Source organism: Haemaphysalis longicornis, unplaced genomic scaffold (genome assembly GCF_048455015.1).
Source record: "Haemaphysalis longicornis isolate Haplotype H1 unplaced genomic scaffold, Haemaphysalis longicornis Haplotype H1 scaffold_7, whole genome shotgun sequence".
Classification (NCBI taxonomy): domain Eukaryota; kingdom Metazoa; phylum Arthropoda; class Arachnida; order Ixodida; family Ixodidae; genus Haemaphysalis; species Haemaphysalis longicornis.
The window spans coordinates 89,250,302-89,266,092 of NW_027526422.1; the positions used below are offsets into that span (position 1 = coordinate 89,250,302).

At 47.4% G+C, this 15,791-nt stretch overlaps 1 protein-coding gene across 2 annotated transcripts in view; it reads right to left on the reverse strand.

Moving 5' to 3' along the window:
• The window catches only part of LOC144146056 (caspase-2-like), a 237,932-nt gene that overhangs the window by 12,342 nt on the left and 209,799 nt on the right, over window positions 1–15,791 (reverse strand). For both annotated transcript variants that reach the window (XM_077677986.1, XM_077677985.1), the window contains 2 exons: window positions 4,023–4,193; window positions 792–1,011 (listed from right to left, as the gene is read on the reverse strand). In XM_077677986.1, the coding sequence (XP_077534112.1) occupies window positions 792–1,011; window positions 4,023–4,184 (382 nt within the window). In that variant the 5' untranslated portion in view covers window positions 4,185–4,193. The remainder of the gene's footprint in view (window positions 1–791; window positions 1,012–4,022; window positions 4,194–15,791) is intronic.

Below are 15,791 nucleotides of genomic sequence, written 5' to 3' on the forward strand. Positions count from 1 at the left end.
CTTTTAAACTATTTTTGTGAAAGGATGTTTTTCGGATAGTACTGCAGTGACTGTGGGCGTAAAATCGCAACCTTTGAAACCCTGTTTAGGGACTGTTACAATGGCGAAGGCACCCTCATACCGAGCTCTGTTGCCTCCTTCATGTAGTGGTAACATGGTGGATGAGTGGCGAGCAGAATTGCTGCCTTGGTGTTGATGACAAAGAGCCGACAGCAAAACTTCAACCGGTGTACTGCATGGCAAGCTTAACGACATAGAAAAAGCAGCGCTCCAAAATCCAAAGCGGTCTGAGAAGCGTCAATGGCTCCGCCGCCTTGTGGGCCCAGCAGCAACAACGCCTTAGCCACTGCGCCACCGCGGCCGGTGACCCCGCTAAGACTGTCTTGCAATTGCAGTGGACGCTATCCACCCCTGAAGGCCCGCATGGCAGATGCATTCCGGCTTGCCGTAACATGTTTGAGGAAGGCGGACTTTGCTGCCAAGCACACAAAGCTTCCCCTTTAACTCAACTTGTGTGCGGCAGCCATCTGCGTCAGTGGCATGTCTTCTGCGGCAATACAAAGCCCTTTTTTGCTGCTGAAACACTGGAATTTGTCACTGCGCTCAAGTGCCCCTCAAACCTGTGCACGAGTATTCAGATAGTGGTACACAGCTAGCACAGCTCGGTAACTGTCGCTCCAAAGGAACCAGCCCGGACAGTTTTCCTGAGATCCGTATGCTCCCCGCACCTGGCCTTCAGATGATTCGCCTTCAATACAATGTGGCATAAACAATAATAGCATACTACTTACCTCCACGGCATGCCTGGATGAAGAACACCTTGGGCTTCCCCTGGAGGGATGGACAGTTCTCGTCGTTGAAAACCTTGGAGATTTCATTCAGATACAGGGGCTTATTATCATTACCATAGATGATGCCCGTGTCACCATGCGACATCAGCACCACCACAAGGCAATCCGCAACTTTCTGCAGCTCCTCTTGTGCCACCTTCCACAGCACCTCCATCATTCTCTGCACAGGCAACAAAATCACCTTTTGCAGTGAGCTGAGCACGGGCAGCTTTCCCCACTATCTTTGCGCAGAACTATACGTATGTTAGTGCATACATGAACACTGGTGTGCGTTAGAGCGGCCCTGAAGACAAAATACAAGTTTGGCTCATATTAACCTTTTCACTGTCGGGTGTTTCTGGTCGTGACGCACCCCCAGTGTTGGCTTGGTTTCCGAAATGTGAGGGAAAGAACATAGAAATTTATGTAACTATGATAGCGTCCGGAACGTAAAGCGTCGAAAGGAGAGTGTGTTGGTGAAAATTCGCCTTCCTTTCATATATTTTCAGTTTGCCATGCACGCTTCCGGGAGGACGATCCCAGCGTTTTAACATCAGAATCCGACGCTGTGGAACTCGCACCCCTTACTCAGGTGAGAAACTCTCAGAATGCGAATCCGAGCTCGGCTCATATTCGGATCGGAATCAAAGAACAATCACTCCTGCCCGCAGTCGAAGGCCCCGCGCGGGCAGCCATCTGAAAGTAACCGCGCGCATGGAAGGAGAACTTTCAGCAGCTGGCACAACCCACAGAAATGAGTGAGCGAACGCCGTGATTAGTTATGTTTAGGCAACGGCGCACTCGGCGAACCTGGCGCGACGTAGCATACGCGGGAACAAAAAAAAAAAAAAAAAAACTAGAAACCCATTGTGGATGGCACAACCCTTGCACCCATGGAGGAAGAAAAAGGAGACGGTGGTAAAGGAGAAACGTGAAGCCTATACATAAAAAGAAAAATCGAAGTCGGCCCAGGCGTCACTGCACCACGTGACCCCATCGCGCCGCCGCCGCAAGCTCTTCAATTTTGTCTGCTCGAAACTACTCAGCTGCCCGTTGTCGCGAAACCTGCCATATGTTGGTTTTTTTCCCACGGCTTTTGTATTTCACACATACGCGGCACTCCTGCCCGCACGCGGGCATGAGATCACCGAGCAGACAAATGCAAGAAGGACGGGGAAAAGCTACCGCCAACCAAACACAAAAGATGCGCTGGAGTCGGAGACCGCCGCCGCCGCCGGCCCACCCCACCATAGAGGTCACGTGCTGGGCCGACTTCGGCGGCTTGAGAACGAGAAACAGCGGAGGGAGCTGCTTCAATGAAGCTGGGCTTGCGAAGGCTAGCTGCGTGACGTCATGACGTCATGCCGTCTCCTAACTTTTTCTTCCTCCATGCTTGCACCCATAATCACATGTGTGCCGCATGGTCACTTATCTCGATAGAGTACAGCGCGCAGAGCGACCAAGCCCCCCCGTCCCCCCCCCCCCCCCCCGCAACAATAGGTGGGAGCAGTCGCTCCGTACTCTTCAATATACCGTCAAGTGAGTAGCGAGTGAAAATACGAGCTACGAGAAAGATTCAGCAGATGGCGCGAACAGTCCAGGCGTAGTCACACGCGTGCCATATGGTCACTCATCCCGACTGAGTACAGAGCGCAGAGCGTCCAAGCCCTCCAGCAACGAAGGGTGGGCGCAGTCGCTCCGTACTCTTCAATATACTGTTGCAGAGAGCTAGTGAGTGAAAATATGAGCTACTAGAAAGATTCGACAGATGGCATGAACAGTCCAGGTGCGCTCGATTTGTGCTATAGTGCGAATTTTTGTACGCACCATGGAGAACGTACCGGTACGTCAGTTATGCTGCGGGGGACAAATGCGAAAACGTACCGGTTTGTCAGTGACAGCGAAAGGGGTAAAAAAACAGCTTTTCCCCCGAAATAATGATAACGATTTTATCAGAGGCTAAAAAGAAATACCCCAGATTTTAAAGCAAAGATATAAAGCAGTGGCGATTCCACAGCCGCTTTTCGGCAATTTCTCTATGACGTCACAGAAACTTGCATGTGTGACTGGTGGCCGCCGACCAGAGCCACTGCCAAAAAACATGACACATGACTGGGCAATTGTAGTGGGGGCTGTAGTTTAGTTTGATCGTATCAGTTGGACGGTAACATACAGCTAAAGCACTGAAACTACGTTTTTTCTGCTAGCCCATACCATGTCACTCCTGCCCCTATTACATCACTGGAGCAGGAAATTCGAAAGTCTTTCAATATTTCTTGCATTTTTGCTGTTAAAAAATGCCTTTTGTGGAACAAATGGAGCTGAAAGAGATAGTAAAATCCAACAAAATGGTGTTTTGTCTTCTTAAAGGGGCCACGAAGACAAAACGCAAGTTTGGTTCATTCGAAAGATTGCCTCGATGGAATAACACTGACACCACTTTTAACGTAAACTTCACTCAGGTAAGCTTTATAAATAGAAAAAAAAAAGAAAATGGCCATGCAACCCACTAGCTCATTTCCAGCACTAGAACCTGACGTATTATGGGCAGCTGTGCAACTGGCTGAGGCCAGCAAAAGCAAACGCAAGTTAAGCGGGGCTTATAAGCTTGCAGAATGAGCTATTTACGCTTCAATTTAATGCCTATTTTTTAGGCGTAAGATTGATGTGGTAAACGATGGAAACTACAAAAGTACACATATGCACAGAAGCAGCCGTGTGTACTGCTGTTGGTACTGCACTCGCTATGCTTGTCACGGCTGCACAGCAGTCCGGCACTTTGGGGTTGTTTCACACGGCACTGGCTGATTGCCACAAGCGAAATGGTCTTACGTGACCCTGTTTTTCAAGCATACCCAATATTAGTGCATGTGCTTATTAGATGCAAAATAAGGCTGCAAAAGGCTTTCTCTTCTTTTCCATTTTCATAGTACTAATACTTCTAGATCACTTTGAAAAATGATTGACATGCAAGCATGTTTCAATCTTTAGAGAATTTCAACGCATCACAAATAATGCATTTAGACCAAAGACAATGACAAAAATTTACAACACTGAGAATTGACACTCTGCTGATACTGCTAATGCAAAGCTCAGACAGAGTAATGCCTTCCATTCTGGATATTGTTCTTTTTAATGGATTGAGCCTTAATTTTTTAAGGGCTTGGGTGCAAGCCACACACAAGAACTCACTTTTGCAGAGAGGTCAGAGTACACCAGGCACTTGAAGCCGAACTTTGTGAAGAGTTTCTCCATGCGACACGCGTCCTTCTCCGAGCCGTCTCGGAAAAGACTGGGAGAATACGTAAATGTGTTGTTTATGATGAGGCACCTGCCTCTGGGCTTGCGCTCCATGGGGTAAATCTGCAGTGCAAAATAAAGGTAGGAAATGCACATTTTGCGAACAAAAGCTTCAGCTTCAATGGAAACAACTTGCAAAGGTTTTCATACGTTCTGATGAAACACCCGGCCTAGAAGAGAGCTCGTAACACCTGGCTATGCTGATTGATTCCAGCAACCAGAGCCCCAAATATAGAATGCTTAACTGTTTCGTACAAAATAGCCTGCCCTTTGAGCTTTTGATATGATGCCCTCACAATGTGAATCGATAACAATGCCCCAAATTGAATGCATGATAACTTTATTCTCAGGGCAAGTTGAAGGGAGCTTGAGATTATACAGTGAAAGCTCATTAATTCGAACTTCAATAATTTGAATTCATGGATAATTTCAACTGTATGAGTTCGTCCGGCCAAGTATCCATACAAGACTATGTATAAGAAAGCGTGTAAAAGGGGTCCTGAAAGGCACTTTGAGCGCACTAAATGAACAAGCGCAATCATTAGGTTGGGTGGTCAACGTTACCTGTGCCAAGTATAACTTTTTTATGTGCAGCGGAAAGCTCACACTTTCGCTGCAAAGTTTGTCGCCACGTTCCCACCCTTTCTTGGCATATATTTGGGCTCCGCCACTCTGACGCATGCACGTCATCGATTCTCCCATGCGTCACAAAGCAGAAGTCCTGCTATTGGGTGGCTTTTTCGTGCACTTCTGGCGAAGAGAAGTGTTGTCTGCTCAGTGTCGAGTGGTCGCAGCAGCACCTTTGGTCGCAGCAGCAATGGTCTCCAGAAGATTCCACATGCGCACGCATAGGTGCCTTTGACCCGCACCTGCAACGTCCCCTTCCACTAGGCCTCCCACGGTCTGACGCAACTCTTCTTTGCCGTCTCTGGCTGGGGGTGGCATTCACAAATGCTTACTCGTACTTAATAGGAATGGCAGCAAGGGCGGAGTGCGAAACGTGCGGCACATCGGAGACGATACGCCACGTTTTATGCGAGTGCCCACGCTACTCGGCTGAAAGAAAAAAGCTGTCGTCAGCGCTGAGGAACCTGGACTCTCGGCGGCCATTTTCGGAGGGAAAGATTCTGTGCCACTGGCCTTCTCAGCCATCTGCTCAGAAGGCGACTAAGGAACTATTACGTTTTCTACGGGCGACGAACTTGAACACTAGGCTATAGACTGAGAGCTTCCAGTGTCAATCACTGTCAGTGCCTCAGTGCTGGACATACGTGTCTGGTCCAACTTTTCGTCTTTTTTTTTCCCTCTCTCTTTTTTGCCCATTTCCCCTTTCCCACGTGCAGGATAGCAAACTAGGCTCTAGCCAGGTTAACTTTTCTGCCTTTCTTCTACATTCTTCCTTCCTTCCTTCCTTCCTTCCTGCAGCATGCTTAACACTATCGTGTTCGTCTACATTTATCTTTTTTGCTCTGTTTCCAAGCTTTTCATTAGGGCGTGTTCGCTAGACCGACACAACGGTGACACCGACTTATGAGTTGGCAGACTGCCTTGTCACACGACGCCGGCGACGACACGAACACGTCGGCGATTGAAAGTCTGCGTGGTGTGACTGGCTCGCTAACCAGAGCCATTGACAATACCGATCGGCTGCACGGTCGTCACGAATCGATTGAGAAGCTGATTGATTGATTTGATTGATTGATGGCGCATCGCCTGCGTTGCGCCGATGCAACGTAGGCGATGAGGCGTGCCGTAGTGGAGGGCTCCGGATTAATTTTGACCCCCTGGGGATATTTAACGTGCACCGAAATCTCTCAAATACATGAGCGTTTTTGCTTTTCACCTTCATCAGAAAAGCGGCCGCAGCGGCCAGGAATTGCACCCGTGTCCTTGGACTCAGTTGCACAACGCCTTAAGCACTAAGCCACAACAACGGGTTCGATCAAGAAGCAAAAACTGCGCCCCGACAACATTAATGCTGTAATGAATGCGGCTCTGTTCTGTTAGTTCCTAAAGTGTAATAAAAGTTGTTCATAAAGCACACAAAACTCTACACTAGCGTTAATGCTATCCGTGTTTCAGCTTACGGCGCTTCGGCCGTTCGCTTTGGCAACAGTCTGTTTCTCGGCATTGCAAACTGCATATTCGTGCGCGACCAGCAACGCTAGTAGAAAATATAAGCTCAGTTAAGAGCAGAAGAGGAGTCCCGGAAGGTTTATTGGGTAATGAGGAACCAATATCGACCAAAGTTTTTCGCATAAAGTGTGAAACAAAAGTACGGCAAGCACTGTTCCCGCAGGGTGAAATCGCAGTCACAGCAGGGCACACGATGCCTTTGTTGCTCGAAACAGTGCTGTTGCTAGAGGTCAGGTATGGTGGGGGCTTCATGGAACCTTACATGCGACTGTTATTCAAGAAATGTTCAGCTAACAAGCTAGGAATTCTTGAAATTAGGTGAACAACATTGATGTGACACAAAGTGTAGGCTCAATCTAGTATAGGCTCCGGACAGCGAAGTTTGCCGCGCGAGAGCAGCGCCAGCCCCGACAGACACGTGCAACTCTGGGTCGGTCCCGCCGCGCCGACCGCCTTCAGCGCCAGTGAACGCAACTTAGCAAAAAACGTTTGTTATAACGTTATTTGCGCGTATATGTAGTGCATAGTGCAACACAGTCATGCAAAATGTTATACAGTCGGGGGAAGCCTCCAAATAAAACGGGGCACTGATAAAATGCTGTCGCCTCGCTGCCGATCAGTAGGCTAGCACAACTGGGAAGCATGTGTTCAAGGCTTTGCATTCTCCCGCGGACTCTTCTTCTCTGTTTTTTTTTTTTTTGCAGACACCGAGCATGGTTACTGAATCTTGAAAGGCCCACATTAAGCGAGCGAATTACATGCTGCCGTGGTGTACGATCAGCTTGTTAGTAGGCTGGTTAGCAGGCGGTCAATACACATAATTGCGCTCTGAATTTGGTAACAAAGAGGGCCCCCAAGCACAGTTATAGCATTGTAGCTTTATCACCCAGCGGTTCTACTGTGCTTCATCTAATGTTGCACGTGCTTATACCGCTGAATTAAATACATATAAGCACATATTGGGCGCGGACACTTATAGGCGTCAATATTCCCAAATGTTTCGCGAGCATTTGGATAGCATAAAATCACCGCCTCTTCTTGCAAAAGAAACAATGAAATTGTTGTATAAGCCACTGAAAAACAAAGAAAAATAGAGCTACGACGTGCCGCAATCAAAGTTGGAACAATATGTACACAGGAAAAAAATTTTCGCATTCGGGGAGGAGAAGGAGGAGGACAAACTTTATTTATCCCATCCGTTGTGATTGCGGTCACTCTGGACCAGTGAGGGGTGTACTCAGGGAGCTAAATTTTTTCTCCCGTGACTTGTAAAGGTGTTGACGGTAATAAAAGCGCTACTATTCCTTCCTAACGGAGGTCTCCTGCCGAACCCGTTGGTGTGGAGAAAAAAAAAATACCCGAATATGAATATTCCGTAATTTATTCCGATTCGCCTATTAGATGTTCTGCTTACCCCCCCACCATCCCATCCCTGCCCAAAGGAATTTCTTGTGATAGCCTTCTCGTGATGAGTTTCTTTTTTTGGGGGGCGTGTTTACATATATGCAACTAACGTACTGGGCTACAACTGGAAGCCCAAAAGTTTCTCGGCGAAGCGGGCACTTATTAACGTCCGCACTTTCGCTATACCCCAACAAACGTTAATTTCATACTGTTACATGTATGGAGCATCACATTCGGATCAAAGACCTATATGTTGCTCCCTTGTGGTCCAGTTAGTAGTTCAGCAGTCGCATGCAAGTGCACTCACATGGATGGAATACCCCACGCGGAAACATCGCGCAACGTCTGATATATTTGCAGACAAAGCCTCCTCTTTTGCGGAGTGAACAATATAAATTACGTTTTCTTTTGAAGCGAAACATGTTGATCTTGAGAAAGGTTTGCCCCGCAGGCAGGCTGTACAAGCGTTTCCCTTCTGGGCATCACGCCTATGCGGCCTTTATATGCTTACAAAAGGGGAACAGCGCAAACTCAGACAAAACACAAGAAGGAGAATGTGACAAACCCAGCGCTGTATTTGTCACATTCTTCTTCTTGTGTTTTGTCTGAGTTTGCGCTGTTCCCCTTTTGTAATCATGCAGCAACTCACCGAAGCCATAACCCTTATAAGCCTTTATATGCCTTCTCATACGCAAGTTCAACCGAATAAATCCTTCTCCATTCACATGCACTATGTGGCAGGATTACTTTACAATCTCTTACTTCGTTTTAAGCCCAAAAGGGGCGACTAATATGCTTAATCCGCGCTGCGAAAAGAAGAGCGCCCCCGAGGCAGCAGAACCGGCTTGCGGGGACCGACCCAGTGTTGCGCATACTGCCGAAGGGGGCGCTGGGTGTCGCGGGCTCCGTGTCGCCCTCTGGGCGCTGTCCGGAGCCTATACAGGTTATTTCCATGCAATCTCCAGTTTTGTCATGCCGCAGTAAAGCCTCACGCTTACTCAAAGTTGAGGGTTCGAATACGGAAGTGGCATGGTTTCCGAATCGTATTCGCGAATCCAAAACAAAACTTTTTGGTTGAACTGTGGAACTACCACATCAAACATCAATATATTGTTTAGGTCATTAGCAGGATTTGTTCAGTTTTAAACTTGTGCTTCGTATGTATAGTATATAAAAAGGCAATTGTACATTGAGAGCAAGAAATACTGATGTGTGTATTCAGCAATATTGGTGTGTCTTTATACAGGGTAAACAGTTTCCTTCCATCCACTTAAACAAGACACAAGGTAGGCTTGAGGAGGCAGAGGGGGAAGAGGGTATACAGCACCGCAGCCGGAAACCAAACCCTCCACATATCACAATTATCAGAACTGAGCACGTAAAAAAAAAAAATTAACGAGCAGCCCCTACACAGAGAAAAGGGCCTCTAGGCCATCAGGGTTACTGAAAAAGCGAGGGTGGATTACTGTTTTGTGCAATCATACGCACAGTGAAACACAGAGGAAGGTGCGCACGGTCCCAAAACTCACAATACCCTTCTGAGACCGCTCATAATATCGGTTATGGTGTACTTGTATTGTAGTTGATAAACGCAGGGTCGCGTAGAAGTTTCCCCGAAAGTTAAGGGGGAGGGGGAAATGGAATGCACGACGCACTCTAAAAAAGTCCCTGCGCCCTACCGTGCAACCCTTCGGCTGCCTTTTTGTTACAGTTACAAATGTTCAGAACCAATCGAAATAACGGAATGGAGTACCACTACTGCCCGTGTACGCGGCGGCGCGTGCGTGGCGTCATCACAACACGACCAAGCTCGACATTGGTGCGAACAAGCGGCCAAATAAGCATTACATCAACCGACGTCGGTTCATAACGCATGTACATGCTCACCCTAACAATTTTTGAGGCAATTCTTTAGCCATTCGCTCACGCATTTTAGACTTCCATATGTACCAAGACACGTCGTCGCTGCGAACGTGTGGTGACAGGGTCGTTCTCTTTTCGCGTGATCATTTAGCATGGTGTGGAGGCATGAAAGTCCCACACCATTCCTTCCATCAGCTTTTCAGCTGTGAGTGGAGTGCAGGAATCATAAGCGAAACGACAAAAAAACGGCCCAACTGGAATGCAGAAATTCAGATGGCCCCGTCCCAAAGCGATGCTGAGGTGCAGAATATTGCGGTAGCAGGCGCGTGCAACTGGATGTTCTTTCTTGCAGACGTCACCAATAAGGGAGGCATCATGGGCATTCCCGCTCGCGTGGGGCCAGGAGATGGACGAAACAAGGGAGAATCGCGGTGCGGGCAAAAAATGCAAGTTTTGATTTGCAATAATTCCACTAATATTCAGCGCTTTAGCGAAATTCCCGAAGGAGGTGACTACTAGGTAGAACATTGATTTACCTGTAAATATGAGCACCCAGGTATTGGTGAAACCTCTTTCAGGGCCCCTTTAATTCAAACCGAAGCATGCTCCACCATGCATATTTCGAAGTATGCGCCACCGCCTTGGCGCCTGGCCCAAGTCCAGAAAAACGCACCGTCTCTACACATGACACTGTATAGAACGGAGAAGGAAAATGGAAACCAATGTAAATCCCGCATGGCGTGTGTTATAGAAGACGCATTCTTTGCGAAATCTGCCTGTGAGGACACGAGTAGAGTGGTGTGTGCGGTGCGGGGAGAGATGAGGGAATTACATCACCGGTCAGAAGCGCAAATCCTGTCTCTGCCAATGACGACAAGGAGGACGAGGACGAAGCATAGTATGGCCATCCGCTCAGGAGCACATGCCAGCCATCTTTTCTTCAGTTATCAAGAAGGCAAAGATGAGGCTTCCTCCTAATTTCATTTGTTAAAGGGGTCGTGAAGAGAAAGTGCATTTGTCTTTGCTTAATTTTGTCTGCTTGAACGACCTTTTAAGAAGATAAATCCCAAATATTTTCACAATTCATTGCTTCTGGAATTTAGGAGGCGCCTTTCAAATTCGCATTTTATGGCGCATCGCAAGCGACCATGCGCGTCGTTGGTCGGCAGCGCAACTAGAGTGACGTCACGTCAAGTACATTCGAGAGTTCAATGCGTTTAACGTTCTTTGTGTATATTGTTCTGCAAAGCTGCAAACCCGATATTTTAAAAATAATTCACCCCTTATTCGTTGCCAAAAAACAGTTTTCTATCCACGTGAGCGGTGTCGTGACCGCTTCAGTAGTCTAGCAACCATTGCAGCAGAACTCAGACCAACTGGCTGTTTGTATAGTTTGTAGCCAGTTTCCCTGCTGAATTTCACGTTCTTTTGCCGAATTCTCTTCGGAATCTTGCCTCTTTTGGATGAAATGGCACAAAACCGCTCAAGCAAAAAAAAAAAAAAGTGCCCCGTGTGCGATTCGACCTTGGGGCCTCCGGGCCAGCCCAACGCTACCGCCAGCCTTGTCGGACACTCTAACCGCCAAAAACTTCTGCATAAAAGCCTCTTCGCATTTGTAACCCAGAAGTCTGTCATGTTTTCATAAATTCTATCCAACCCAGAGCTTTAACCGCTAACTTACTGTTGAGCGCTTCTGCAGTAAGCCAAAGGGGAGCGTATACAATCAATGAAACAGCATTAACAGCATTGTTTATTGCAGGAAACAGGAAAGCAATCGTCGAACTGCGTGATGGTGGGACTCGGCGACTTGGCTATGCCCTTCTAGCCACCATAACTCGGCGCTGTATCGCTGCTTCTCGCTAGTTATTTTTGCGCTTGATGAGTAAATGATGGATAGGTATTGAATTCCGACTAATCGAAGTTCCTTCGATAAACGTTTTTATGTAATAAATTCTCATTTTAAGCGTTCGGTCATTTATCTCACCAGGTCAGAAGTTTTACGTTTGCGCAACTCACATTACAGGCTACGTGATACAGACGTAGGCAAACTTGGTCAAGAACATCGGCTAGCAAAACGACAGTTCAGACTCGTGTAAAATAGCGAAAACAGTTTACGAATGCCCAGCTTAGATTAAACGTGGTTACTGCTGTCTGCGCCACTCGCCCGTGTTGTTGACTGAAAGTTGATTAATGTTGATCAGTCGTATCACAGATCAGACATCTCCCATTCAGTTGCAGGGCGAGTTTCATCATGGCGCCGATGTTGTAGCTTTATCTGACCCTTTGCAGGACCGCTCTGTGCCGACAAATTGTGCAGACGAGAGAGAACTATGACTCGCTTCTTACTGACTTGCTGAAACGTCACTTCACGAGTTGAGGAGGAAAGTCTCGGTGAAACCATAACTGCATTTGTTTTCCTATTTGCCAATACGGGGCAACAAAACAGGTATGCATTGCTTCTTTATTAAGGTTCCACGGTTATAAGCGCACACACAACACAATTTTTTTGAAAATCTCTTCACGCAGTGCTGACTGTCACGTTTAGGAGCAAAAGTAAGACCGCATCATGGTTCAAGCATCATTGTGTTGACTTGCCCGAACGCTTCCCAGTTGCTGAGTACTGTTGCTATTTTTCACTTTCCTTAGTTTGAACTTCCACTAATTTGAACTGAGATGGCGTCCCCTTTCAATTCAAAGTAACGAGCTTTTACTGTGCTACCGCATGTGCAGGCCCGTGAGAGCATCAGTAGCAAAAGTGACCTTAAAGCCAGACAAACCTGGCAGCAGAGATTTGTATCAAGCAATGCAATCCAGTGCTTTTCAAGTAGTTGGCCACTGTTTCTATCTACCTTGGTGGATTTAGGCCGTGTAAGTTATCTTGATGCACCACATTTACTGAGCTGGGCATACATTTGAGTGCTATAGAGAGAGTGCGACACCTAAGGAGGGCACGCTGATGATGATGATCAGTGGCTCTCCCTTTGAATCAAGATGTCGGTTGTCAGCAACCGACTTGCCTGTTTCATTCCCCCTACTTTCCCTACGCTTAGCTTACCTAATATGCTTGCCTCCCACCCCTTTTTTCTCCCCCCCGCTGTTCGAAATTCTCATCTGTATGATTTCTCCCCCTGCGTACCCATCTCTCCCCTACTATTTCTCGACCACCATTCCAGCCTCCTCTTCGCCACCTCTATGGCCATGAAGTTGATTATCCTCCTCACACCAAATCCCAAAACCTCCATCATTTCCCCATCGCCCCACGGCGGTCGTACCTCTGTGCAGTCCCTGAAAACAGTCTATGACTTCCCGATCTCTGCTGCAGCATACACGTTTGATCCTGCTGCCTGTAGATCCATGCCTCAAAGAGCAATGCACTGCCTCTCGTATTGCCATGGAATCCTTCCTTCCTGATTTCTAGTTTCCCTGTCCTATAAGTCTCCAGTGTATTTTTTCCTTCTATTCTCTGTGACAAATTCGTTGTCTCTACTGCCTCTACCCCCTTTTTAGCTGTTGTGCATACCCCACTTTCCCCGACCGACTTTCCGTGCCGCTCGGTCAGCTGTACGGCCCTGTTCCTCCTATATATACTTAAACACAAAGTCGCTCCTCACACTTTATGTTGCTTTCTGCTTCCCTTGCCTCTCAAATGATGACCAGCCCATATCCCCTGTACCGCTTTGTTCGCAGTTTTGCTGTGGGCTCCTAAGGCCAATCTGCCTACCACCCTCTCATTTACCTCTAGGCCTGATAACCGAATTCCCGAAAGCCAATCCTGGTACCATGACCCCTTTCCAGACTCCCCTTACCACCTCGTATCGGTTGTAGCCCCACAGTGCTCTATGCTTCATTATAGCCACGTCCCGTCTTCCTCTCGTCTTGAGGAGAGCCTCATGCGCATGCGTGTAGCCTGCGCCGTCGTTAAATGTTTACGAGGCCTGTTAGAAAAGTATCCGACCTTTGGCCGAAGAAAAAAAACTTGCATAACTGGAGTGTTGGAAACCTAATCACCCTCAAAGTAGTCTCCTTGGGACTCCACACAGCGGTGCTGCCATTGTTGGACGCATTCCGAGGAAGCCTCTTTCGGAACGGAGTTTAGCTCAGCAGTCGTTGCAGCCATAATGACATCTCTTGTCTGAAATCGCGCTCCTTCCAATGACCTCTTGATTTTGGGAAACAGCCAGAAGTCGCAGGGGGCCACATCAGAAGACTAAGGGGCCTGTTGAACTACAGGAGTCTGGTTTTTCGCCAGAAAAGTCTGAATCAAGTGCGACGAATGTGCAGGAGCGTTGTCGGGACGGATGTGCCGATTTCCTGTTGGCCACAACTCCGCTCTCTTACGCCGCACAGCATCACGTAGGCAACGGAGGACAGCCCTGTGGTAGTACTCTTTGCTGATTGTTTGACCCTGTGGTGCGGTACTCGTGGTGTACCGCACCGCAGGAGTCAAAGAAAACAGTCAGCATCACTTTGACGTTACTGTGCACTTGGCGGGCCTTCTTTGGTCTTGGTTACGCGGGATGCTTCCACTGTGACAACTGGGATTTGGATTTTGGGCTGTACCCATACAACCAAAACTCACCACCCGCCATTAGGGCATTCATGTAGTCGGGGTCACTGTTTGTGGAATTCAGCATGTCCTTTGATACTTCAACATGAAGTTGCTTTTGCCCCACCGTGAGCAGCTTCGGCACGAATTTCATCGCAACTCTCTTCATGGTCAAATCTTTGGTCATGATGAAATGTGCAGAAAAATGGCAGCATCTCCACTCCGTCGATCATGGCGAGGGTGCGGAGTATGGGGACTCGAAATGGCATCCAAGTTGTACCCCGAGTGACATTCTATTTGCGCCGCGGCCGTCACTCGATTTGACCCGTGAGTTGCACCTTGATTATTCCCTAAATGAAACTGCAACTCACGGCTCAAATCGAATTTCGCTTGATGGTTGTGTGCGCACGGATGGATGCGGACGGACATTGGGAGGTCCTAACCCTAGTAGCACAAATTGTTGCCGCAACGTTTCTGCCGTGTTGCCAATGTTGTGTAACGTTAGGCAACGTTACACAACGTGGTGACAATGTTGCCGAATGTGGGCCAACATTGGACACATTCAGCAACATTCCCGCAACGTTTACAAACAACGTATAGGCAACGTTGCCCGCATGCACATTTTTCACGTTGCAGCTGTTGCCAAATGTGGGTCAACGTTGGAGACATTCAACAACATGCACGCAACGTTTACAAACAACGTATAGGCAATGTTGCCCGTATGCACGTTTTTTCACGTTACAGCAATGTTGCCAAATGTGGGCCAACTTTGGAGACATTCAACAACATGCACGCAACGTTTACAAACAACGGATGCGCAACGTTGCCCGTATGCACATTTTTTCACGTTTCAGCAATGTTGCCAAATGTGGGCCAACGTTGGACCCATTCAAAAACATTTATGCAACGTTTACAAACAACGGATGGGCAACGTTGCCCGTATGCACGTTTTTTCACGTTCCAGCAATGTTGCCAAATGTGGGCCAACGTAAAATCAGTGTTGGACGCATCCAACAACATTCACGCAACGTTTAACGCATATGCAATGTTGCCCACATGCACATTTTCTTGCGTTGCAGCAATGTTGCCAAATGTGGGCCAACGTTGGATACATTCATGCAACGTTTAAAAACAACGCATGAGAAACTTTGCCATTTACACGCTCTTTACGCATTGCAGCAATGTTGCCGAATGTTGGCAAATGTCATATTTATGATGATAAACGATTTCACGTGAGGGTTACATAAGCTGCCTAAAAATTCAAATGATCCTGTACAGCACACTTGAATGTTTGCGATATAGTACATATAACGTCAGGATACGTTAATTTCGGGAGTGTGGTTAAATGTGATCAACGCGCACGCACAGTTTCTACATATTTAGCAATGCTCACGAAAAACCTTCAAATTTATATTGCCTGTGTACATGTTTATCTAGGTTGCCGCAATATTGAGGAATGTTGAATGTATAGCAGCTTTCCATTTATTTATTATGTGAAACACCACACTAACCCATGTTTTGGAGAAATTACGTCGCCTATAAAAGTTCAAATGGTTATGCCCAATGGACGTCTTAGCCACAGTTCACTGCAACGTTTTTAGATTAGGTTGGTTCAGATTAGGTTGGTTTAGAAAACGTTGGTTCACTGTACCATCGCCTCGTGTACTTTAATTACTGTACTTTAGCTGCATATAATACGGCACTTACACGCA